The 27,588-nt window shown below is 34.5% G+C and overlaps 2 protein-coding genes across 2 annotated transcripts in view; one reads left to right on the top strand and one right to left on the bottom strand.

Annotated features, from left to right (window-relative positions):
* The window catches only part of LOC149785685 (choline/ethanolamine kinase-like), a 49,916-nt gene extending 40,426 nt beyond the window's left edge, over positions 1-9,490 (top strand). Inside the window, exons 8-9 of the mRNA XM_089979523.1 lie at positions 1,341-1,511; positions 1,996-9,490. Of these exons, the coding sequence (XP_089835649.1) occupies positions 1,341-1,511; positions 1,996-2,067 (243 nt within the window). The 3' untranslated portion in view covers positions 2,068-9,490. The remainder of the gene's footprint in view (positions 1-1,340; positions 1,512-1,995) is intronic.
* A 1,657-nt stretch (positions 9,491-11,147) lies between these two features.
* Positions 11,148-27,588, bottom strand: part of LOC149785684 (low-density lipoprotein receptor-related protein 6-like) — a 139,516-nt gene continuing 123,075 nt past the window's right edge. The window contains exon 16 of the mRNA XM_089979522.1: positions 11,148-26,584. Coding sequence (XP_089835648.1) covers positions 24,994-26,584 — 1,591 coding nt within the window. The 3' untranslated portion in view covers positions 11,148-24,993. The remainder of the gene's footprint in view (positions 26,585-27,588) is intronic.

Raw genomic sequence — 27,588 nt, 5'->3', positions numbered from 1 at the left:
TAATCTTGCAGTGTTGAATGGATTGCTGTGTGACGTAAATATTAGGGTTATGACTTGAAGATGCGCATTATAAAAATCACTGAGCTGATACAACTTATTCCCCTTTTTGTCTTGTAGTGTATGACACTTGTAGTGTATGACACTTGTAGTGTATGACACTTGTAGTGTATGACAGTCTTGTTAGTGCAGTTAGTCCCCCAGTTATAGCTCTATTGACAATAGACTAGAAGAGCATAGGTGATGATCTTTTGTCCATTATCCTTTGTATCTCCATTGTCCGATGTCCATCTGTCCAAGTTTCTCTACTCCTCATGAACTACTTGGAGGATTGCCATAAAACTTTAAAGACAACTACATGGTCTGGTTGGTCTTGAATGAAAATGACACCACTCAGACATTCAATACGGCAGCAACATGAACACATTATGGCTACATCTTCCGAAGGGATGGTCATATCAACATAGGGTTTTCACTTAAGACTTCTTATGAAACAGGGGGAGTATTAATTGAAAATAGCAATGAATAACTTAACAGCATATTGGCAGGCTTGAAAATCTTTTTATTACTACATCTCCAATGAATAGTTGTAATGACATGGGTTTTTCACAAGAGCACTATTACTGGGTCTAAATGAAAATGGTATTTTAATCATCTGAATTTCAACATGGCACCATAGTGACCATATAAACAATCTTGTTTCTCTTACCCCTCTTTTATAAATGGAGGCATCAACATACAGGGGATATGTCAAATCACTGACTACATTCTGGTTCAGAATTATGGACTATTATTATGAGATTTAGTCAGCATAATTGTTGTGATTATAATTTTTTTGTTTTGTTGTATTTTTAATCTCAATTTGATGTATATTCCTTCATTTAAGGTTACATTTCCATAGTTTTTTTTTTTTTATTTTTTCTTTGGTTGAGTACATGTATAGTCTGTACCTGTAATTAGTACCTTAATGATGTACCTGTAATTAGTATGTTAATGATCTATGTGTGTAGAGATACAAAGTGACCAGGGATAAGTAGCAGAGGTAAATATGAAAGAACTTTCCACAGGAAATATTTGTACGTATGAATATCAAAGGGGATGTATAAATTAAGAGTTGGATGGGCAATTTGAAGTAAATAACCCAAGTCCTAATTAATGACCTTTTTATGTATCGAGATTCATAGACAAGTTACCCAATTGTATACCTGGAATGTTTTAAATGCACCAAACTGGGTCAGTCATACCACATATCACTATCAAGAAAGTCCCCTCTCCAACCTTATGCTTTGAATCCTGGTCCTGTTATGTTTCTCCAATGTTATGATAAACTCTTCCTCTTTCAGTACGTCTTTTTCCGTGCCTACCTAGCGGCTTTCGGGAAAGAAGACATAACAGACAAGGAACTAGCTGAAATGTACGAGGAGGTCAACACTTTCATCCTGGGAACACACTTCCTTTGGGGTCTTTGGTCCATCCTACAAACTAAAATGTCAGAGATTCCATTTGGATATAGGGTATACTTGATTATTTTCATAACCACAAAAAGCCATTTAATTTGCTTGTTTCAGACTCTGTTACAATCATTTAAATAGAAAAAAAACTACCTCCAATATCAGTATCCAATTAAGAAAAATGGGTTATGTTTGCAATGCAGATTTGACTAATATTTTAACATTATAAACTGTGTGATTTTTGTAGACTTAGTTTATTTATTTCCACAAAACATTGATACTTTTTTATCTCGTATTTGTTGTGTTGCATCATAAAAGATCAAGATTTCAGCAGATTTAACATTTTTGCCTAATTCACAAACAAAAAGGTACTGTATGTAATGCAGAATTGTGCAGTGTATATTACTGGTATATCTTGATGAGTCAAATTAATCTTATCTAACATGCAGGTACTTATACATGTTACAGATTTGATGAAGCCAGTTGAGTGTGCAGTTGTTTTTTGAAGGCAAGTTCATAACATAGTGATTGTTTTTTCTACACACAGGAATATGCTGTCAGCAGGTTTGATGCCTATTTTGACTTAAAGAAGAGATTGGGATCTTTGAGAGCCTATTAAAGACATGCAGAGGAGCAAGAAAGGGACATTAGGAACACACACAGGCCTATCCATTAAAGATTGGAACAAAAATACTTGCATTTACCAGTATATGTACCCTGTTTACCAGAGTAAATCATGTGCACATCAGACACAATTGTAGTGATCTTCCAGAGATGGCTTATTCTTGGCAGAAATATTCCCCATGTTGTTTTCTCAAGCATGAACTCGTTGGGGATCTTTTTTTACTGAACTTTTGCAAATAATTCCATAAAGGTGTCATAATGCTTTTAACATGATTCTGTTTTACCTAGTGTATTTTAGTGTCTTGCTGACTTTGCCAGTCGCCATTTTAAAGTGATTTACCTCATTTTATGCTGTATAATGCTGTCAGTGTTTCCAAGATGGAATTTTGTGGAAAGGCTACGAGGTGTTCCAATTAAAGGAGAGGGTAATATTAAGTCAGTATTTCCAGGAGAAGTCTAAGTGGAGACAACTCTCATAACAAGACAATCATTTCATTAATCAGTTGAGATTACCAGTACATTGTATATAAGCCAATATAAATGCATCCATATATGTGTGTGAAAAGCCACTACATGACTTTCTCACCAGGATGAACATGCTGAACTGTAAAATTCAAATTGTTTTGGCAAGTCATATGGGTTAATACATTTATAATTCAAAGAGCTTTAGTTAAAAAGATGTCTTTTTTTTCAGTGGGCATTAATCTGTTTTGTCTCAAATAGGGATATCTTTATTCATTTGAAATATCTCATTTAGTAATGGAGATACAGTAGAACTTGTCTTGAAAGACCACCCCTTCTGCCAAAATATAATGGTCTCTCAAGACTGGTGGTCTCTCATGACTGGTCATAACACTATATAACCAATAGATCTGTGCAAGGAGGTCCTGGTCATAGCACATGTCTCACAATGTAGGTTTTGTTCTTAATAAACATATCTGTTTTAACATCCCATGTATATTTCTGCATAATTAAAATAGGTACCTAGCTATTAAAAACAGAGATATCATTATTTAAGACAGATATTACTATTAGAAACAGATACCATTATTGTTAAATGATATTGCAAATAAAAATAGAGATATTGTAGTAGATCAGGATCTGTCGAGTTGATATCAGTCAAACAGTATTGACCCTGACCTGCCGTTCAGTATGTGATAGCAGATCAGGATCTCTAGTGCCGAAACTATATATGATATCAGTCAAACAGTATTGACCCTAGCCTGCTGTTCAGTATGTGATAGCAGATCAGGATCTCTAGTGCCGAAACTATATATGATATCAGTCAAACAGTATTGACCCTAGCCTGCTGTTCAGTATGTGATAGCAGATCAGGATCTCTAGTGCCGAATCTATATATGATATCAGTCAAACAGTATTGACCCTGACCTGCCATGCAGTATGTGATAGCAGATCAGGATCTCTAGTGCCGAATCTATATATGATATCAGTCAAATAGCATTAACCCTGACCTGCCGTTCAGTATGTGATAGCAGATCAGGATATCTAGTGCCGAATCTATATATGTTATCAGGCAAATAGCATTGACCCAGACCTGCCATGCAGTATGTGATAGCAGATCAGGATCTCTAGTGCTGAATCTATATATGATATCAGTCAAACAGTATTGACCCTGACCTGCCATGCAGTATGTGATAGCAGATCAGGATCTCTAGTGCCGAATCTATATATGATATCAGGCAAATAGCATTGACCTGGACCTGCCTTGCAGTATGTGATAGCAGATCAGGATCTCTAGTGCCGAATCTCTATATGATATCAGGCAAATAGCATTGACCTGGACCTGCCTTGCAGTATGTGATAGCAGATCAGGATCTCTAGTGCCAAATCTATATATGATATCAGGCAAATAGCATTGACCTGAACCTGCCTTGCAGTATGTTATAGAAGATAAGGATTGATAGTGTTGAATCACCATTTGATACCAGGCAAGCAGTATTGACCCGACCTGCCATGCAGTATATGGTAGCAGATCTAGGTTTATAATGTTCAGTTGTCAACTACATGCTGGGCAGTATGAAACATTATAAGTTACTTTCTTCTTTAGTATACTGTTATTTTTTATATTTTTAAAGCTATGTTTAAAAGTAAATTGACTGCAACAAATAAGAGTTAACTGACTTGTGAATTCATTCATTTTTAGGGCTACCATTTATCTGGTAATGCAAATAACATTTGTATCAAAACTTCCATTCATGGATTGCAAAAAAAAAAAGATGGGGGGGGGGGCTATTGTATCAGCAAAAGGGGGTGCTATTGACTCCACAAAATGGTCCTATTATATCCACAAAAAGGGGTCTTACCATACAATCAAAAGGGTTTCTGTTGTATCGAAAAAGGGGTCCTTTTGTAACCACAAAGTTTGACCTATTGTATCAAGAAAGGGTCCTATTATATCCACAGAAAGTGTCTTATTATGTCAACAAAAGGGGTCATATTTTATCTCAAAAGGACCATTTTTCTTTGGTGTCTTACAACATCATGGTTTGTGGCAACCGTAAAATTTACAAATGTGTAGCCCATAAAAATGTGAATTGACAGTGAACAAGTTGCAGTTTGTGTTCTACTGAGGTATCAAGAAAATTGTAAATGATGTTATCATAGCAATGTCTTGCCAGGGGTAAAAGCATTGGTGTAAATTATTTTTATCATAACATGTTGTTGTAAATACATCGCACTGTAAATAAATTTATGAACATAAATTGTCTTTCAAAATTCATTACTTTTTTAATAATGTATTTGTTATTTTATCACTATGTGGAAAAGTGTATTATTGTATCAGTCAGATGTAAATAATTAACACTTATGAATATTTCATGATTTTTAATGTTGATAAATGATTCCTATCATGGGATCAAATAATTTGAGGGCCTTCAACATTTTTGTGCAGTTATTCTTTTTCCTAGGGAAAAATTATAACTCAAGATTGTGGACTAAAAATGTACAATTTCCTCCCCTTTCCATCTTGTTTTGTCCAATATGGCCACCACTGTCCTGCTCATATATCCAATATGGCCACCACTGTGGTCATCTTAAAAGTCTAGTTAGCACTGAATGGTCGTTATATCAGCATGGGGTTATCACTAAAGGACTTATGATTTTTTTGTTGGTCCAACATGAAATTGGCCCAGATTTGGTATTCATTTATCTTGAAAATCTGGTCATTGCAACATCTTATGAAAGGAAAGTCATGTCAGCATTGGGTTTTCACCAGAAGAATTCTTGTGGCGTCCATTTAGTTTAAATAAGAATTGTGACAATCTGAATTTTAATATGGCAGCCATAGTGACCATCTTATTGCTACTCCTCCTTGATGGAATGTCATATCAACATCGGGCTTTCACCTGAAGACTTCTTACAACATTTAGTTGGTACTAAACGAAAATGGTGCTGATCTGATGTCCAGATGGTCGTCATCGTGAAAATCACGTTATTATGGTTCCTTTTATTGATGGAAAATCACAAAAACATGCGGTTTCATCAGAAAACTAATTATGATAACTAGCTGGTATTAAATGAAAATGGTGCCAGTCTAACCTCCAGTTTTTCTTTCACAGTGATTATATCAAATGGATGGTGATATCAACAAGGGGTTTTCACCAAAAGTATTCTAATGGTGCTTAGTTTGTGGTAAATGAGAATGGTACAGATCTTACATCCAGTATGGCTGCTGCTGTGGCTAAATTGAAAACCTATCAAGAATACCAGAGATGGTTTCAACACTCCGTAGTTAAAATGAAGAAATGGTCTTGTCTTCGGTTCTTGGAAATTCTTTTTGAACAGTTGTTTTGTTTTGTTTGGCGAGGCATGTCTGTCAGTCTAGAAGACATATAAAAGATTAAACCTTTCCTGTACATGTGGGTAATTGACCAATCCTATTCTGAGGTCTGTCAACTGCCACAGCCATAGTGAAAATGACCGTCTTTTTATACCCCAACCCAGCTTTTAAGAGCTATAAAGAATAGTTATTGTCCAGTATTATTTATTAAATTTTGCTTTAATAAGATGTTGTGAAAGGGGATGGTTTATTGAAAGTCGTGAGAAATCCATTTATTAGATGGGTAAAATTTGTTTATTTTTTTATATAAAAGAAACTATTTGTACGAGATAGATATGGAAACTGAATAACTTTAAATTTGTGGACATCAAATTGCGTTGTTTGGTTAAAATTAATATTCATGGGTACTTAATTTCATGGATTTGTCATTTGTGTGAGAAAATAAAATCTATTGGCCATTGTACATTTTAATAAAAGATAATGTATTCACTTCCATGTGCTTTCGAATGCCTACTGCAGTAATTAGGTTGATTGGAATGAACAGGCTTAATGCCTATTGCAGTAATTAGGTTGATTGGAATGAACAGGTGTAATGACTACTGTATTAATTCAGTTGATTGGAATGAACAGGTGTAATGACTACTGCATAATTCAGTTGATTGGAATCAACAAATTTAATTCTTTCCTACACCAGTCATTAGGTTGATTGGAATTAACAGGCTTAATGCCTACTGCGGTAATTAGGTTGATGGGAATGAACAGGCTTTGTGCCTGCCTACTGCAAGTCATTAGGTTGATTGGAATTAAAATGCTTAATGCCTGCCTACTTCAGTAATTAGGTGTATTGATATATTATTCATTGTTAATACTTAAACATACATCCTTAAGGCAATTCATGCAAAGTGAAGTGCATTACTACCACACATGATAAAATGTCACTTGGGATGGATGTGAATAAATTGGGCTTTGAGAAAGTGGGACTACTGTGCCAATTTTATACTTGGCAGTTCAAACATGTTCAGTAACAAAAATATGATCTTGTGTTCTGTTTATTCATTGAAATTATGAATTGTACTTGTGATTAACAAAATTAAAAATGCATTGAATACATTTTATTTGTGAAACAGCTAATATATGAATCTGACATTGTCATGTCTTTTGCACACACATGTACAGATTATATACATATATATGTATGTATGTATGTATGTATGTATATGTATATATATATATATATATATATATATATATGGAACAGATATATGGATATATAGATCATATGAAACTGCTTCAGGATCCACGCATTGCTTTCAGTAATAAGAGATCATGCTTAATAGAGACCAACATAATTCAAGAGTGTATGTACTTCAGAAAACAAACTTGGATTCATGTTTAATTATCTTGAAGGTTAACACCAACATGTTTCTTTAATCTTTCCTAATTTCATCAGATTGCATACAGTTTTAGTCACCATTTATTATTATAAATGGATGTAATATTTTCTATGCAAAGTAAAGGAGGAGTAATTTATTACTCTAGCATTAGTCATTGCATTAGAAACAAGTTTTCAAGTTTATGCATTTGTGCTGGCCAACATAAATTGTATTCAATACATTTTCATTGTTCACTGTTTTTCATAAATGTTTTATGATTTTTATTTTTCAATCTAAATACTGCTGATATTACAACAAGCATGCAATGATGTTTTGCCATCATATGCCACATGGGGGTGGCAAGCATTTTTAAGATCAGTTTGGAAAATATTTTACCATTTGTTGTCTACCTTACCCATGAAAGCCTTGAAAATTGGTATCCCACGAGTTTTATAAATATATGATTTACATTTCCTATATAAGATTAGAGATCTTTTATGATTCCTGGTCTTAATTTGCAGCAACATGTGTATGCATTAATATGTCTCTAAATAACAAGGTTCCATTTTTAATTTGTAGTTATTTTTATCACATTCCATTTTGTCATACATGTCATACTTCATTGTTGATTTTGTAAAATATTGTTTGAAGGGCAGTCTCTGCTCTCATGTAAAGGGTAAGTTACACTCACAGTGATTTTATTTCTTATGGAGTTTTGTGTTCATTAGCCAGTGATCATCAGTCCACATTAGTCTGAGGTTGATCAGTGACTCTTGTCTAGCAAACACAAGGGCTTAAAACTGTCCAGGTCATCAAAATTCCAATATCTTTGAATTTAGGTTAAAAGAATATTATTGATTTACTCAAATACCATTTTGTTGTTAATTGTTTTGATGTTATAATTTCCAGTTTCTAGAGCAAATGCATACATTCATGCAAGCTAAAGTTTCAAATATAAATATCCATTGTTTACAGTTTTCAAATATTTTGAGGGTATGTTTCTCAGTTAACTTCCTTGGTTTGGATTCTGAAAAGTCCATTTTGAATCTTGCACAGTAAAATTTGTTTTGAGTGACCTTTGCTGCAAGTGATTGCCTGTCATTTACAACTACAATCATAATGCATGGATTGATTTTCTATGAACTCCAGTGTCGTCAGTGACCACCTGCAGAATGCAACAAACAGCCACAATTTTGACACTGCTGAGAATGGCTGTATTGCAAATACAGCAGTAATCATCCCCGATCTTTATTTAATCCTTTGTAACCATGACTGCTTAAATAGTAAAGACTTATTGAAAATAAAAAGAATTAGGCAGTTTCTGAAATTTTACAGATCAGTTGAGTAGTGATGTGTATTACAGAGTGTAAACCAGACTAAATTACAAGCAGATTGATCCAAATTAATGACTATCTTGACTATCTCGAGAAGAGAGACAAACACAACTGACATTTAATCCTTTGTAACTATGACCGCTTGAAAAGTAATGACTCCACAGAATAAAACAAACAAACAAGGAAACAAAAAAATATGAAAAAAAGGAGCTCGGCTATTGCTTTGTAAATTATGTAGGTCATGCATTTTGTGATGTTTGTAAACCAGGCTAAAGTGTTTGACATAAACTGCCCATTATGGTGCTGAAGTCAAAATAGCCATCATATAATTGGTCTTTGGAGTTAATCTGTAATCCCTGGAGTGAATAGGGTCTTTGTTTATGAAACCAGCAAGTTAGAATTGTGTCCTGTCATTGTTAAAAGGTTTGTGTTTGTTGCTTTGTTTTGATGTTACCCTGATTACAATTCACACATCAAGCCATCTTAGTGTTGCACCCTTTGTTTATAGAGTTGATTCCTTTTTCATCTGTGATTTAAACCATTGACTTTTCTCTGAATAAAATTCTGTTTCTGGATGGGTTAATTACCAGGTATGTCTTTTTATTTCATTCATTGGTAAACATACCCAAGCTCCCCCCCCACACACACACACACACATTTCCCCCAAAACCTGATCAAAACTGTCATTATTACAGTTGAGCAGTAATAATGTTAACAACTACAATGAGATGAAGATTAAAGATCTGTAAAACAAATTCAGGTGTTGTAAAGGCCAGAAAGTCAATTAAAAATGATTTCATATGCCAATACACATGCATTGATCTTCAGATATAAATGTGATTCATGATTGATATATATTTTTCAGATGAATGCATGCAACATTTGAAGAATAGGAATAAAGACAACAATATATGTACAGTGATTGTGTTTATTTTTACCTCTTAAACGGTGCTTAATTTCAAACTTGGAAACAGGTATTTTTGTATAAATTTTGTTGGCAGAAGGAGCGAGCAATCTTGAGACCTGTTTTACTGTGTATGTTAGCATGACTGACACATAAAAGAACCATAAATAGTGTCAATCTAATTGAGAATCAATCTATAGTCTGTAAGAATGGATTTGAATTGGTGTCCAATGAACCTGGGTTGATGGTCATGATGGTGGGTGCAGTATGTTACTGATAGGATGATGCCACATCAAACTAGTGAGCTATTGATAAGGCAAGATTACACCCACCCACACGTTCACCCCTGGCTCATGGCTGTATACATATATAAGCAGATAAAGGATTTCTTTTCACCCCTGGCTCATGGCTGTATACATGTATAGGCAGATAAAGGATTTCTTTAAGGGGTTTGAATCTGAATGGGATGGAACAATTTTGCTGACAAGTGTTTTTTTTAACCTCCCGCATCCGAGGCTGGTGCTCTAACCACTAGGCCACTGGAGCAGTCAACTTGTAGATTAGAAGCTAATAAGAAAACTACCAACTCAGTGGGGCCCTGAGTGGCTGAGTGGTCTAAAGTGCTCACCGTTCCAGATCACTGCCATCTCACCTCTGTCTGCGTGGGTTCAAGTCCAAGGCTCGGCTAGCGTGGGTATGTAGGAAAGCCTGCCAGTAGTTTCTCGTGGGTCGGTGGTTCTGTGGTTCTTCCCTGGGTTTTCCAGGGTTCTTCCTCCACCAGTTATACTGGCAGCCATGTATAGCCTATGTTGTGCTGAAAAATGGCGTTAAACCCTAGAACAACAACCAACTCAGGTGAATGAGATATGTCTTGTCAGCAAGCTGCCATATATACTCATTTATAAGGAGAAACTGCCAACAACAAAAATCATGATCTGTCATAGGATAATGTGCCTGCAGATCAGGGTCTATGTTTTGTTGTACTGATTATGCCAAAAAACTGCACAGACCCAATTCTGCTGCTGCATTATGCAATGGCAGATCTTTGTGTAGTTAGCTGTAGTAATCATCTTATAAGCAAACATATTGTAGTACTGATCAAACAAAAGTTGACTAGTCAAGGGACATGTTTTGTGTACAACACTCATCAAATTGCAAACACCAGTGACAGATCTACTCATGCACTGACTAAAAGCAATATATTGACATATCTGGGTCTATGCACTTTGCAGCTGAATGCATGGTACAAAAGACAAACATGGTAGGTAACAGCACTGGTGACATTACTCACAAGGGTGTTTGTATGTGTGTGTGTGTGTGATTTGGATTTTTTAACATAGTTTTAAGAACTTTTCAGTCATATTGTTATGATGTCTGCAGCATGTCAGTTTATAGTGATGTCTAGCACTGGAGCATCATGCCACAGACATATAGCATCATGTCCCACTCGGTCACATTATCCTGATACCAGGCCAACCAGTCCTAACACTAACCTCTGCATGCTGGGCACCAAGAAAGGCAGCTGCTAGTACCATTTTTATAAATCTCTAGTATGACTCAGCCGAGGTTCAAACCCATGACCTCCTGCATCAGAGTGGGACGTTCTAACCACTTTGACCACCAAAGCGGTCTCATCACAGGGGAAAAAAATTCACACAAACGCCATTTAAATTTTACATTTTGATATGATTCTCTTTATTGATCTTAATGTACATGGTTGTTTTATTGCAACCAATTAAGCTTATATTTATGACAATGTTGTATTTACAATGAGGATTGATAGCAAAGAAGCAATACAAAACATGAACAATAAGGCACATATAACTATTTTCTTTTCTCCAGTATTTTTCGTTCAATCCATCTTAAATTAAACTGCATTGTATGCTCTAGTATTGATAGTAACATGGCACAAATAAAAATAATGACTAAAGGAATAACATGGCACGAATTGAAACAGTGACCAAAGAAGAAATTTTGGCAAGTGAAAATTTACACTAGTCAAACTATACAGTTTTTACGATCTCAGGTCCCAATTTTAATAATACATTTTACAACATGTTTGGTCAAACACAAGTTAAACTGAATATTAATCTTAGACACTTTCTCCAAGATAGCAGTAAAGTCTAGACTTTTGCAATTTGATTGGAAAAAATTTAGGTTAAATTTCATCCAATAAAATTGCAAAGAACATAGGCACTGTAATTAAAAAGATTCATGACAAGATTTCTACTTTTGGACCACTGTAAAAGTTGGAACACCCTACATGATTTAAAAATATAAATTTTGGGCATGTAATTTTAATGACATTTTTTAGCAGTGAAAAGTTAATGATGCTCTTTTACGACTTCTAATTCCAAATCAGGTTGATTAAATGCCAGGTGTTGGGCGAAACTGTTTACTAGGTGCTTGAAGATAGTTAAACACACCTCTCATATACCACTGCCTAATGCAAGCAAACAACTATAACCCTACTATGAGAAGCACAAAGGGAAACTGGTTTAATACCCACCAAGGCCAGTCCAGTTAGTGGCCTCATTGGAGAAAGGAACTAGCTCCCATTTTTTTCTCTCAGCCAAATAAAGTGCTATTAAAATCCAGCCAGATGTGACTATTTTATCATTTTACAAGAGAAATTGAGCCAGGAATATGATCATTGCATTATTATTCATGCAGGGTCACTTACTTCAATTAAAATGGCTTTTCAGCATTTACAAATACATTGAGTACCTCAGCCAACAAAGTAGCTGCTGTCATAAATATGAAAATAGATCACTAAACAATTTTTTTTCACTCAAAATGTGACCAATAACTATAACAATCATTCATGATTAATGTATATAGTTGCTTATAAGACAAGTCCAACTGCAAACTGCACAAAGATCTCAGTCTGTCCAGTTTTTTATGGGAATAATTAGTAGAACAAATAACACAGACACTGATCTCAGTCTGTCCAGTTTTTTTATGGGAATAATTAGTAGAACAAATAACACAGACACTGATCTCAGTCTGTCCAGTTTTTGTTATGGGAATAATTAGTAGAACAAATAACACACACAGATCTCAGTCTGTCCAGTTTTTTATGGGAATAATTAGAACAAATAACACAAACACAGATCTCAGTCTGTCCAGTTTTTTTTAAAACTGGAATTAGTAGAACAAATAACAGACATCTCAGTATGTCCAGTTTTTTTATGGGAATAATTAGTAGAACAAATAACACAAACACTGATCTCCGTCTGTCCAGTTTTTTTATGGGAATAATTAGTTGAACAAATAACACATAGATCTCAGTCTGTCCAATGTTTTTATGGGAATAATTAGTAGAACAAATAACACAGACATTGATCTCAGTCTGTCCATTTTTTTTTATGGGAATAATTAGCAGAACAAATAACACAGACACTATTCAGGCCCATGATGTTACGACAATCAGGATCTTTGTTCTTATAAGTGAGTATATATAGTAACCATTTTTTGAAGTACAGTAGTTGCTACAGTTACTATAGTTACTGTTGTGTCTGCATAGGTGAGACCAAGACCCACAATTCCTGCTGAACATTACTTGTCTCATTGTCCAAAAGAAAAAAAAAAAAGAAAAACAAGCCAAGGATAGAAAACAGAGGCATATATGAAGGATTGATAAAATATTAAAGAATAATTTCTGTATTAGTTGCTGCATTAGTTGCTGTGTGTGTGTGCCTTGTTATTTTCTGATTTTGTACGTTTTGTGAAAAATTTTCAGGCTGAATTTTTAAAAATTCCTTGGTATTTTTTTCCTTGTCCCAAGATGCAGGATGACAGTAAGCAGACTTTAAGAGACTTGTGTTCTGTTAATAAATCCTAGCCAGATCTGACGGTTTCCAGACTTCTGTTCTGACACTGTTCTGCTGATGAAACTGAAAGTATACACTTTTTAACAATTGTACTAAAATAATTTTAAAACAAGAAATACTGTTAAGTCTAAAAGGAAAGATTGGCCAAGTACAACTACACATTTGAGATGGGAAGGAAACACCTGAAAATATTGGGAGCAGTCATCTAACTTTTAAAGCTTAGGTATAGGTGTCTTTCTTCTATTTATATTTATTAACCCTAAAACATCATATAACTACACTTTTCAACAATAATACAGTTTACACAACCTTTTTAAAGCATGTCTGATCTAGAATTTCAAATCAGTCTCTTGATCTGGTCAGTATTCTTTGAATTTTTCAATATGGAAATTTAAAAACAATACTTTTGTATACTTATACTAACCAAACATGAAAGCAGGTAACAATGACCAACTTTCAAACTGTTTTTTTGTGGGGGGGGGGGGAAGCATTAAAATAAAGACTTAACATCTTATATTGACAGTATGAACATTTTTACTGAATACTACCCAAATGGATAAGTAGTCCTGATTTTACATAAGTATAAAACCTGACCTGCTAATATGTTACGTGCCCACATGTCTGGGTCTATGTACTGTTTTGCACAAGTTTAATATAAGCGATCAAATATATACAAATCTTTAAATAATTATTCTATGGGAGATATGTATATTACAAATATTATTCAATTTACCCATTATTTACGTAGTTAGCACTTCACAAAAAATCAATACATGTACCTCATTCTGAAATCTCTCTCTCAGCACAAATACAATGACTATGATACAAACTTTTCCGTAATACTTAAGTTTTACCCGTTTCACTATAAAAAATGCAAGTAGCACACTTAATTACAAGGAAAGAGAAACTGTAAGATTCCATCCCTATACACCAATTGATACACTGCAACTGAGAACACTACCTTTAAAATTTTATGCCATGAAATCCTATGACTGACTATCAGTTTACATTTCAGTGCTAATGTTTCCCTTCAATTTAGTGATATGCAAGTCTAAAATATGTGAACGCATATAAAAAAAATTAGCCACCATTCAAATTATTCTTTCCAAATTAAAAAAGGACATAAGTATGTTACAAATGGTCCATATAAAATTTAATGTGAGCTTATCTCATGAGGCAAATACCTAGGAAATGTGTATTGTGCAGGTATATAAGAAACAAAATACTTTGTCCACAGACTTGTACATATTCCAGAAACATGGTAATTGTGTAGTCCTACAGTGCAAGATATCTACACTGATATGTTTTTTGGGTCGTTGTAAATGTCTAACACTGTAGGACTACGTAATTATCCTTCCGTGTTTGACCATGCATGTAACTATAAGATTCACATAATATAAAACTATTGCTTCTTCCTGTTAGGATTTCCTTCATTTCCAACTGCTATTCTATAATTAAGATGGTAAGGATAATGGTTAGTTTGCTAACTTGTATGCAGATTACCAAACACTGTTCAACCTTTTACATACGGATTTGCATTAACAATAGTCGACTGACCCCTCTGACTCCTTAAATAATGGACAATGCACTGCTTAATTGCACGTACATGTACATATCATTAAAAACAGCATTTTAGCTTTGCTTTTAAATATCCCCATATTTAAAACAAGATTAATATGGGTACTGTGGAAATTTAATGAAAATTAGATGAAAAACTTTCAAGTTATATAGAACTGAATTTGTACATGTTATACAGTAAAACTACCCAGCTTGGTTAAGCAAACTTTTCTCTGGCCACCTGATTGTGCAACAAGTTCACACCTAGTTGCTCTACTTGGTGAGGAAAAACCTTTTTTTGGCTACCCAATCATGCAGTAAATTCACAACTAGCTGGCAATCAAATTGGTCAGTGGTACAGTGGAATCTGTTGTGCAATTTGATTGATTAATTCCACCCTTGGCCGATGGGTTAAATGAGGTACTCAATCATATTCACTTTCTCGCATTTATGCAGTGTTTTTGTCGATGAACAATGCTCAATTGTAATGAGCCAAGACCAAGGTTTTCCTTCAGATAATGGCAAATCTAATCTGTGATAATATTTGTTCTTATTCATATCTGCTGTCAATGCAAACAACCTTGTACCAGCAGATCAGGGTCTATATTGTTCATTCTCCTGATTACTCCTAACAAACTGCATGGACCCAGATCTGACTGTATTATATGATCACAGATCTGGATTTGTGCAATTTGCAGTTGGTCTTGTAAGCAAGTACATATATGGTACACATATATACAGAGATGATTGCCAGTGATATTTGTAACCCATGATAACTTGTAAGTGCAGTGTACATTTGACTACTCTTAATTATTAATTTGATATATCTTCATGAAATATAATATATATCTACCATTATTTATTGCATCCTTACACAGAATCCTTGCTACTTGCATGAAAGTGGAGTTGTAAAACTCATTTGAAACGGGACACTATTACAGGTTTATTCTGGATGATGATAAAGACTCATAAAAGTTTTTAAAGTACATTTATCTAACAACCAATGCTCTGATTTTTACATCTCAAGACAAAGAAGGCTATAAAACATTTGTGCTTGTATGACCCCAATATAGTACAAAAAATCAAAAAGACAAATATGAACTGGCTGCAGTTATGGCATGACATCTAATTAGATGCACACAACTGAATCTACAGAATGTCATCTGTCCAGCTCAAGGAACTTACTCCTGAATAAATTATTTTGCAAAACACTTTAATTTTATAAAGCCAAAATGCCACTGGCCTTTTAACTCCAAAACAAACAGGCCACTTCCATACTTTACATGTAAAACCTCCTCAAACTTAAGCCAAGGTAAGTGGTTTAAAAGTAAAACTATGATGCATAAAACAGTTTTCTTTGTCTGAACCACAAAATCAATAGACTTCTTCTTTATGCAACATATGTTATCCATACCCTTTGACAATAGTACATGGCTGATAACAAAGTTTTGTGCATAAAACATTTTTCTTCTTTAAGTCAGTGACCTTGACCTTTGATCTTTTGACCTCCAAACAGATATGTTCCTCTTACCCCAAGTGCAAGCCTTCCACAACAGTTTGCTCGAGGTCAGTGGTGTAAAATTTTACTTGTTTAGTCCTACTGACCTTGCCCTATCACCCTTCAAATCTAAGTTTATAATCTAAAGTTCAAACCACCCAGTTTGGTTCAGGCACGTCAAGTATTAAAAAAAAATGTGTTGAAACCATTAATATTCTTTCAGTTAGTGATCTTGACCTCTGACCTTTTGATCTGCAAATCAAAAAGCTTCTTCCCTACTTCAAGAGCATGCTATCCTTTGGTAACTTTGGTAAGTTTGGTAACTGTAGAAAAATCCTTATTTTCTTTCAGTGACAGTGACCTTGACCTCCAAATTGATAAGGTTCTTTCTTACTGCAAGCAATCCAAAAAGTATAAACTGATAGTTGTGTTGAAACCACACTTCTTGTATTCACTGTGACCCTGATCTTTGACCTTCTTCCACACGCAAAGTGCAAACCATTGATACAAGTTTGGTAACTGTAGATGGTGGAAACTTAAACAATTGTGCAGACACAAAAATAAATTCTCAGTCACATTAATCTTGATCTTTTATCCCCAAAACTGACATGGCTCTTACTTAGAGCAAATCATCTACATAGTCTGCTAACTATTTATATCTGAGCTATTCTATGGAAACCCAACTGGTAACAGATGAATGGACATCATAAACATAATGTGCACTGCCTTAAAACAAGCGTAAGGCCTGAACAATCTGATCAGGTCATCTATTTATGCATACAAATGTTTGCCAAATTTAATTTGTCTTCACTGATTTCTTTCCTTGTAATCACTGCTAATGAGTTTACTGGGACAAATAAACCGACAGATATATACATGGGTGGACTCAACTCAACTCAGGACCAACTCAAGGTACCCATGCTGCAAGCATTGCTGGTGTACTTCAAAGGCTTCAGTGAACTGTGGGAAGGGTCATTAATGTCATTCAAATGTAAATTTCAAAGCAAAAGTACAGTCAATAATACTGAACATACAGACAGGTGCAATTTTCATGTTTTCTTCATTACAAAGAGTTTATGAAGGGTTAACTTTTGTAAAGTTTATTCCAAATGATAATAATATGAAGTTATGTTGGTAAAATATGACGCTATTGTCTAAGATAAATGATGTGTATTACTACTGATTCAAAACTATTCCAGATTTCTAATAATAAATTGTTTTTTGCTTATCAATACCTATTACACTGTATGTTACTTAGCTTTTTCTGATCTTTCTGGTGTACAAGATGTACTGCCATTGCCTACCGTATATACCTGCTCACAAGTCAAACTACAAGCAACAAAGATCCTGTTCTGCCATAGCATAATGCTCCTGCAGATCACGATCTATGTTGTTTGTTCTACTGATTTTTCCCAGATCTGCTGCCACATTGGCAGATCTGGGTTTGTACCATCTGCAGTTGGATTTGTCTTATAAGCGAGCATATATGGTAATAATGAAAACCTAATACTAAGCAGGAACTAAAATTTCTAAACCAATTATCAAATTTTGCCCCCCCCCATCATCTTGCAAAATCTGCACCAAGCTATTTTCTGATCTGAATCTGGTTCTTACCTAATTTTAGTAAGTACCCATTATTTACCAGTACTTTCTTTATGAATTTCCTACTTTTTCTGAATTAAAAACAAAAAATTACAAATTAAAGTTTGATTTACTGCTAAACATGCATCTATGTAATCTCTAACATTATTTATACAAACTCATCAATATGCTGTATTAGAAGTCACCAGCAATGTAAAAATGATAAATAAGGCACAATCACTAAAACTATCAAATGCCATATCACCATCTGAATATTTGTATTGCCCTTGCCAATTCTGGCGACTACTAACGACAACATAGCAGCCATTTTTTGTACATTCAATAAAACTTTTGCTATGTTTACTGAAATATGCATGTAGGTGTGCGTGTTTATATATCGTGTATATGTTGTGTGTGTATAAAGAATCTTTGGTTAAAAATAAAATTTGTCAACCAATAAAAATGGTTTCAATTGCAATCATGTAAAATGTGCGCACAACTGTCAAATTATACCATCAAAAGACCGGCTGTTCCTCTCTGACCAAAGGTAGTTATTACAGATGTAAAATATGCACAATTTTGTAATTTCATGTTCAGGGGATCCCAACCTTTGATCTATCAATCTCAGACTCAATAGGGAGCTTCCCAATCTCAAATGTAATGCAGCTACTAACACAGATACACCCTATGGAACCCAAAAGGACAACTGTAGCTCAAGTGACCTATGTCTTTAATATCTGGATTTGAGAATAGATAGGTTTATGTCTCTTGACCAAAATGGAGACCAATTATAAAGTTTGATGAAAATCAAGACAAGCAAACTTGAATTACCATGCTGGAAAGGACAATTACATTTTCAGCTCATCTGACCTGGACCTCTGATATAGCAGCATGATTAGGATTCTGCTCCTATCCATGGATAAGCCACAAGACAAGTTGGAGGAAAAGAGACCACAAACTAAAACTCTGTTGCAGAAACCTATTTGTCTACAAATGAATGGAAAGATGAACATAACTAATGCTATATTTCCCCAAACCTTCAATATGGGAAGATGGGAGGGGGAGTTATTTAAGCTAGTTGTACTTTTTTATATTTCAGGTCTGATAGTTACAAAGAAAAGCAGTCATTTGCCATACCACTGAAATATAGATACAAGGAGTCTGTATTGTACTTGAATGTTCCATTCCTCTCCTTTGCCCATGTCCTTAATACTATACCAAGTTGTAGCCTTGTTTCTTCCATGTGTATTAAAGAGACAGAAATGTGTATTGGACTCTAAATGAAAATAACCTATGGGCAACTATTACTCCATGCAAATTAATGTTGCCAAACACACTGCAAAAATCATTCATCACATCAATGCAGAAACTGAGTTGTGTATTGAAAATAGTGTGATCTAGTGTGCAAACTTGTGACATGATTTGTGAATAGGCACCAAACATCCAGTTGCCATAATAGAATCTGGCATAAAATCTACATAACAATAAAAGCTTCTAAAAAATGTACATGTGCTAAATTTACTATCAAAATTCTCTTTATACTATCACATACTCAAGAATGCATATTTTATAGTGTCATTCAATCACATAATATACACACATACTAATTTAAAGTAAAAGATATAAATCTGACAAAATTTGATACAAACATCTTAATGGATTCAACATGCAGGTGCTTAAAATCAAAATTATCTGCATTTAAAACAGTAATAAATGGCCCTAAATTCAATAATTTTGATACAAGGCCCTACATTCAATAGTCCTAATATCACAAAATAAGTAAAAGTTTATACTGCCACAGTGTTAATGGAAGGCCAGAAAATTATAAAATAAAACCCATCTCAGAAAAATATTTTCTTCTTATTAATATGTAAAGTCATTACTGGCATCTGTTTGAATATGGATGGTAAAATGACCTTGTGGATACATATAAAAGGGAGCATAAATATGGAAAATTTCCTTAGATGATACTGACACAATGATATCCATATATCAAGGTCATAATTCAAAAGCCTGCTGGCTTACAACCTTACTGACCTCTAGCTTCAAGTGTGACTGTGCATACAAGATTAGGTATGTACAATTTGTACATGAAAAGGGCACATATCTGCAACTCAGATGGTCAGATGCATATACTCAGTCTACCGTCTACCAAGTCTTAAGTATCACATCTACCAGGTGACATGTACTGAACTGCCAAACCCAAACCTCTCATCCCATATCATCAGAACTAAATGGAACAACTGACCATGATTATAATACATGGGCAAAGAATGGTCACAATTCATTACAACACACTAACATTATCAAGGCAGTCACCCGTAATTTGTTGAGTGAGCATCTGATTGGAAGATTCATCAATTCATCATTTTAGAAAAAGGAATAAAATTCACTTTTTAATGAAGAAATACTGGTACTTTATAGCCAAAATGTTTCATGACTAATTTCTTTTAAAGAAAACAATAAAATTATCATGAAAAATACATTTTTAAAAATAAAAATGTGTGTATGTCAGGAAGTTAGAATCTGAACTTGAAATTAAACACAGCAAGTTCTGACCAGATTTCAGGATTCACATATATTATTTACACTGATTACATTTACTACTATATTTGCATCCAGATTTACTTATATACACAAACTTCACACTATTTGTCATGATATGATGCTGTGGCAGTCTTGAACTTCTTCAATCAGGCCACGGTAAATTTGTTTTCAAAAACAGTTTAGGCTTCTTGCCTGCTAGTTAATCTTGGTGACTAAAATTGTTGCAAATTATCAGCACCCGAGGAGGCACTTAAAGTTTGTCTTTTTTTTCCCTCAAAGTAGGAAATAATCCTTCAATGTCACTGTGGCTGATATCCAACTGAGAAAGACAGGTTATGTTCAACAAGAAAGTTCACAAATAATGCTTCAGCACTGGTAGCATGCAGGGCTTGAGTAGGTGGCTTAAAGTACTCCAAAATTGAAATCTGCTAAGGGTGCCAAAGCAGTGTGCTGTTTCACATCGTTCTGCCACATTCCTCCAATGGCTCGTTTTGTTGCTTACAATTTATCTTTCATACAAGTACTTATAATAATATTACTACATGGTACATATATGTCAGGTAAATTATAAGCAACAATACCTGTCCTTGTGCACATTCCCAATTGTAAAATTCATGGTACACTACTGTGCGAAAAGCATAATGTACATCGATGTTTGATGGCTAAATGCAAGGCCAAATTTTGGTGTACTCCAATCTATACTTCACTTTTTGTGGAATACAAATCTTTTTCCTTGGAGGTGAAAAGATTTTAAATGCAGTGTAGCTTAATTACTAAATGGTATTAATCCAGAAGATGAAACATCGAACAGTGAACGATTAGTGGTGTCGGCGCATGGGTGGAAAACTGTGAACTCGAGTAAATTAGGATATATGCTAATTTTTCAATCTAAAAAATTCCAGCACTCAAAAGGCTGTCTTCATGTAATTTCCTTTATGTGCTTTTTGCTACCAATGTGCTTCCTCACATCGTTTTTGCCATCATGCCCAATGCTAAAATTTGTGGCACATTGTGTGCAAAAACCATGATGTATATTGGTATTTGATGGCAGAATGCATGATAAATGTTGGTATATGCCAAAGTAAACATTACTTTTTGTGCAATTTCTTTTCCCTTGGTGGTGAAAACGCTTTATAGATGCAGTACCGAACGGTAATTCAAATCAGTGTTGGCAGCACATGCGTGGAGAAAAATTCCGGTTAGGCCCCGGTTTCTTTCAAAAGTATTTGTAAAACTACTCTTGTACATATAGATTAAAATATGCTAAAATGCTTGCTACTGGGCCAACAGTACCAAGTGGCTATAGTTCTAATATCGCGATTAGCAGTGTCGAACATTTTTGGCAATGGCTGATATCAGAAATAGCACTTAACAGGAAAATAAAAATAATTGAGAATTGGGGAATTTGTGATTTTTTGGCACGTGGCATGAATTCGTGAATCCTGTAGAAAGTCATGAAATTCACGCCAAAATCATGAGGGTTGGCAGCTACGCATACATTGATGCTCTTCAGCCACAATGTTCAGTCTCACAAATGTGAAGATATAAGACTTTATCTGATCAGTTGATAAAATCAGCAATTATGATTTTAATATTGGTCACCAGAACATGTCCCTTAAGTGGTCACTATCAGATCTTCAAGTAGGACAGTGGAGATCTGATTTTAATCAGATGGACAGATGGGTCAATTACCAACAGATGGATAAGTATGCTAGAAAATCTTACACATATTCATCGTGTCATTTATAAATCCATAAACTGTCTCAGTTCATAATAAAAATCTGAATATAACTGAACTTTTTATATGATGGCAATGATTTTGAATTGTCAATCTTCTAAATTCTTCAAAGTTGTGACAGTGATATTTCCTAGAAAGATTATTTTCAACCCAATATTTAAAACCAGGTACCAAAACGGGGCAACACTTATTTTGAAATTAAGGACCTTCATTCTACACTAATTTATCTTAAGTATGAAAGTCATCAGACAAGTCAAGATATAGGATTCCATCAAAACTGTGGCAATATGAACAGAAAATATCACCACCTTTAAAAGACTGTTAGCACTTTGACAACTTTAACAATCACCTATTTTGTAATTTTACATCAGATCTTGATATTTGAAGAAACAGATGAATGTACTAAAAAATTAAATTTTCCTGCTATTTGTCATCTTTTTCCTTCAATAAATCTACAGAACAAATGGAAAATTTTTGTGATAAAATATTTTAAATGGATAGGTTATACCATAACCACAAAACAAAACCTTAAATACTAAAATAAAAATGGAACACTTAGAATATCAACTAAAAGATCAGAAAAACATCTTTACTTGCTAATTTTCTTAAATAAGCAAAAATCAATGCTTCAACAAATGAAATAAACTTTAAAGAACAATCTCAAACAAAACCTATTATAATGTATACACACACTCAACTACAAATCAAAGACATTTCAGCACCTTGTGCTAATTTTCTCCTCAATTCATCTCACTTCTATAAATATTCTAAATACATATAAATGTACTTACAAAATTACTTCTTACATTTTCAGTTTACACATTACTTGTTATATTTTACATTCAAAGCTTCACAGAAACCAAACAGTGTAAATATAACAAAATATGCTGATAAAATGAAAGTAACTGCTTTGGATTCACTTTCTGACTCCAAATGCTTCAAGTTTCCTTATTAGCTGCATACAATCAAAATTTACACTTTTTCTAAATGCATGCAGGTAAAGCAAATTATGCCTTGAGGTATAAGGTAACAGAATTTGTGAAAATCCCCCCTCCCAAAAGCCCCAAGGGTAGTATGTTATGGGGTTCTTCTTCAGGCATGTATATACACAAGTTATTACTCCTCCCCCCCAATACTTCACAATATCCTTATAAATAAGATTTTAATACAATTAACCTAACAAGCTCATCAAAGATCATTGCAAACAAATGCCCAAGTTTTCTGGAAAAAAAGACTGGTATAATAAATGTACAAAATTTTCTCATAATTTTAAATAAAAGCAAACAAGATTTGTTTTCCATAAAACAAAATGCAGACCTACAAAACAACAGTGATGCAGATATTAGGAAACCAATAACTGATGAAAAGTACCAGAGTGGTACAAGAACTACTTTATCACTGCAACAATATATTGTTCACACTTAAACAAAGAACAAATAACACACAATGGCATGCCAAACCCATCAGTCTGAGGTAGCACAAGATGAAAGAAAGAAAAATCATACCGTATTTACCTGCTTATAAGACGAGTCCTACTGCAAACTGCACAGACTCAGATCTGCCATCACATAATGAGCCAGCAGATCCGGGTATCTGCAGTGTCTTAGGAGTAATCAGCAGAACAAATGATATAAACCAATTTTCATGCACATTATGCTAAAACAGGTCAGGATCCCTGTTGTTTGCAAATGGACTTGACTTAAAAGCAAATAAATACAGTACTTTGGAAATTGCAATGAGCCACAATTTTGATCTTACAAATCACCATAATCAAAGGAAATATACCACAATGTTTCATTACACTTAATTTTGAATTTGTTCTGTACAAATGTACAACATCATTGATTTTTATATACATCTATGTACAAGTAAAAACTTTACTGGCAGTAATGGTTTATAACTAATCAGTTCCAAAGAGGCCGGGCACCAATCATAGAGAAAAAGGTAGAGAAAAATAGTTTGAGCACTTGTTCCTAGCTAGCCCATCCTCTTCTGAACCAAGTAGCACTTCAACATTTAAACATGCATACATAAAAAAGAAATGGCAAATCAATACTGGCTTTGATCTGATATGATATGAATACATATATTGGTAGATAAAGTAACATTTGCATTTCATGCAACAAGTAAATCCATACTGCAAATAGCTTAGAGCTTGCGGAACTCTAAAGGTGTTTATTAAAGTTGAACTTCAAAGTTCTTTTTGGTCAGTGAAAAGAAAAAGACACCAAAAAATGTTCAGACATTTATGTACAATTGAGAATATTTCTTTATAATAATAATAATAATAATAATAATAGCAGCATCAACTGTACAAAGCCAAGATAATATGGTTGAATTTTATCAGATCCATAATCCATAATGTATCATGAAATCTTTGTTCAAGTTCTCTCCACAAAGGTAATGTACTTAACAATATACCAGTTCACTAATAAATATTAATTCAATAACAGCTTCTCCCTAGAGCCACATTAATCAATTATATAGTAATGCATATTCACTATTTTTCAAAGGGTATGAATTTTTTTGAGTTTCACAGTTGCTCCATAACACAATTTTAAGTCCATGAACAATGTTTCATTGGAAATGATAGGACCCCGTCCCCAATAAAAATGCCATATTTCACAAAACAATAAAAACTGATCACCACTAACATAAAATGAATTTAAGATACTGAACCAAGAATGCCAGCTCTTAGGTATTTGCAGTAAATTAACTTGTGCCACAACACACAATTTGATTTGTGATACAATGAAACTAGCAATCCGAGTTGCCCACTGGGGAGGGTGGTGGTGGAAATGGATTAAAGAAGCTTCTTTCTGTTGATGGAGATGGTGGACAGCTCATTTCATCAGAGAAGTAATGGCTGCGTGGGGTTGGTGGAGGTGGGTATGGATCAGAATCATAGTCCAACACAGTGTTGTTATAGTATTTATGTCGGTAATAAGGTTCGCTATCTTCACAAACATCTGTACTGCAAGGTGTTGTGGGTGGGGGAGGAATGTGCCGAGGTTTTGATGGTTTATATTGCTTAAAAGATCTCACAGTTGAAGGACTATTTGAAGAGTATCCAAAATACTCCCCTGCACACACAGATCTGTCTGTTACAGGACTTGGTGGGGGGTTTAATGTTTCTTTTGGATACTGAGTTACTGTGGAGCTGCTTGAGGAAGCTCCTGTTACATGATTTCTATCATAAAGTGGGGCACCACTGCCTGACCCTATTGAAAGTGCAACCCCACCACCACCACGAGAACCTTGCCTACCTGATATTGTCGGTGGGGGTGTGGTCTGATTTTCAGATTGAGGATTTAACGGTTTCATCATCAAGATGTCTCTCTCATCATAATTCAATGGTGGTGGCGATTTCCGCCGACATGCAAACACAATGGCAAAAATGATGACTAAGGAAATAATGCCCACAACAATGGCAACTGTATACTGCGCTGTTTGGGAAGAGGTATGATCAGGGGCAAGTCTTGATGGACAGCTTTGTTCATCTGACCCATCTTTACAGTCATTTTGTCCATTACATCTTAAAATGCTCTTATAGCACTTCTCATCCTGTGCACAGCGACTTTCATCTTTGTCACAACAATGATTTTCATCACTGTTATCAGCACACTCAGCTTTCCCATCACATACATTTAGCTCACTAATGCAAGTGCCATCGTCACATTTATGCTGGTCTGGAGCACATTTGGGACAATTCTGCTCATCAGAATTGTCTGTACACTCTGCTGTGCCATCACACTTCCAAGTACTTGGTATACAGTGAGTATCACCACTAACACATGTAAACTCCTCCGAAGAACATGACGGGGGATCAGCGCAAGTTTTGTAATCTGGCTTTAGCATCAGATCTATGGGACAAGAGCATCTAGCAACACTTCCATCAGTGAAGCAAATATGAGAACAATTGCCATTATTTTTTGCACATGGATGTTTTTCGAAGTCGGAGGGTTCCATATATAAAGCTGCATGCATATCACTTAATCCTAAAACTCTCCCTTGAACAAATTCCACATTTTTTCCAGTCTCTTTGTTCATTCTCCCAATCACATCCTGGTCTTTGTCAACCCAATATAGGTAATTTCCGAAAACTGAAATGGCTTTTGGATTCTTTATCTGATTATCCAGAAGAACACGTCTGTTTCCTCCTGACAAATCAGAACATTCTATCCGATTCATACCCAAGTCTGCCCAGTACAACTTGTCTGCCACAGGGTCTATGGCAAGTGGTCCTGGCCTCCCCAAATCCAGTATAAAAAGAGCAATTTTCTCAGTACCATCAAAAGCTGACCTTTCTATTTTAGGTGGGGTCATTAAATTTGTCCAGTACAAGTGCCTGTGAAAAAAAGAACATCTTAAAGTGAATTAAATTTTTTAAACAGAACAGGGATAAGTTTCTTGATTATTCTCCAAGACAACAATCTGAAAATAAAATGATAATCATCCACAGTATTTGTAATTTTAAATGAATAAAAAAGTATTAAAAAAGTACAAAGTTGTGGCTTTTTCATTTGAATTTTCCAAAAAGGAGAGAATAATACTTTTTTCTTCTCCCTCTCCACCATTAATCAAGAATTCTCAAATTACATACACAGTTTTTTGCAGTGTCCTTGAATAGCAACACATCAATAAAAGACAGATTTACTAGTGTTCAACCAAACCCACTCATCTGAAATAGGATAGCTCTTGGATTTAACAGCATCAATCATATTATTTCATTATCAGTGTTAACAAACAAAAAGAGGAAAACCCTGGTTCACACCAAAATGGCAAAAAACCTAGTACCAGGGTTCATACAGAATTCTGAATGATAAATTCAAAGACTTTTCCCAAACTTGTAAAGACCACAAACAGAGATTTCCAAGACCTATTTTCCAAGATTTCCAAGACCTATTTTTGCTAATATTTTGTTTACAAGTTATGTTATATGAGAAAACAACTAATGCAAAATACTATAATATTGTTTAATGATGAAATTTGAACTATAAAATTAATCAAAAGAAAGAAACCAGGAAAACTCAACTACATCCGAATCTAACAACCTTGGACAATTTTATTTGTGATTATGGAAAGAAATTAAAATGTTTGGGTTTATTTCAATTTTCAAAGACTTTTAAAGACCTCAGGTAATCTGCTTGATTTTCCCAAACTTTCAAGGCCTTGAAAATGCTACCTCATTTTCCCCAAAATGTCAAAGACCTTCAAAGACAGCAAGAACCCTGTCTACTCCATCAGACAGTGTATAATCTACATAAAATTGTTAATAAAATTGATCTGTCATATCACATGTGTACTCACAGAAGTGAGGCGGTGGGTACAATGATTGAGCAGGCAGCAACT

This window comes from Sinohyriopsis cumingii, chromosome 13 (genome assembly GCF_028554795.1).
Source record: "Sinohyriopsis cumingii isolate HCF-2022 chromosome 13, ASM2855479v2, whole genome shotgun sequence".
NCBI classification, from domain to species: domain Eukaryota; kingdom Metazoa; phylum Mollusca; class Bivalvia; order Unionida; family Unionidae; genus Sinohyriopsis; species Sinohyriopsis cumingii.
The sequence above is the reverse complement of the archived record's forward strand: the minus strand, read 5'-3'. Positions and strand labels throughout refer to the sequence as shown.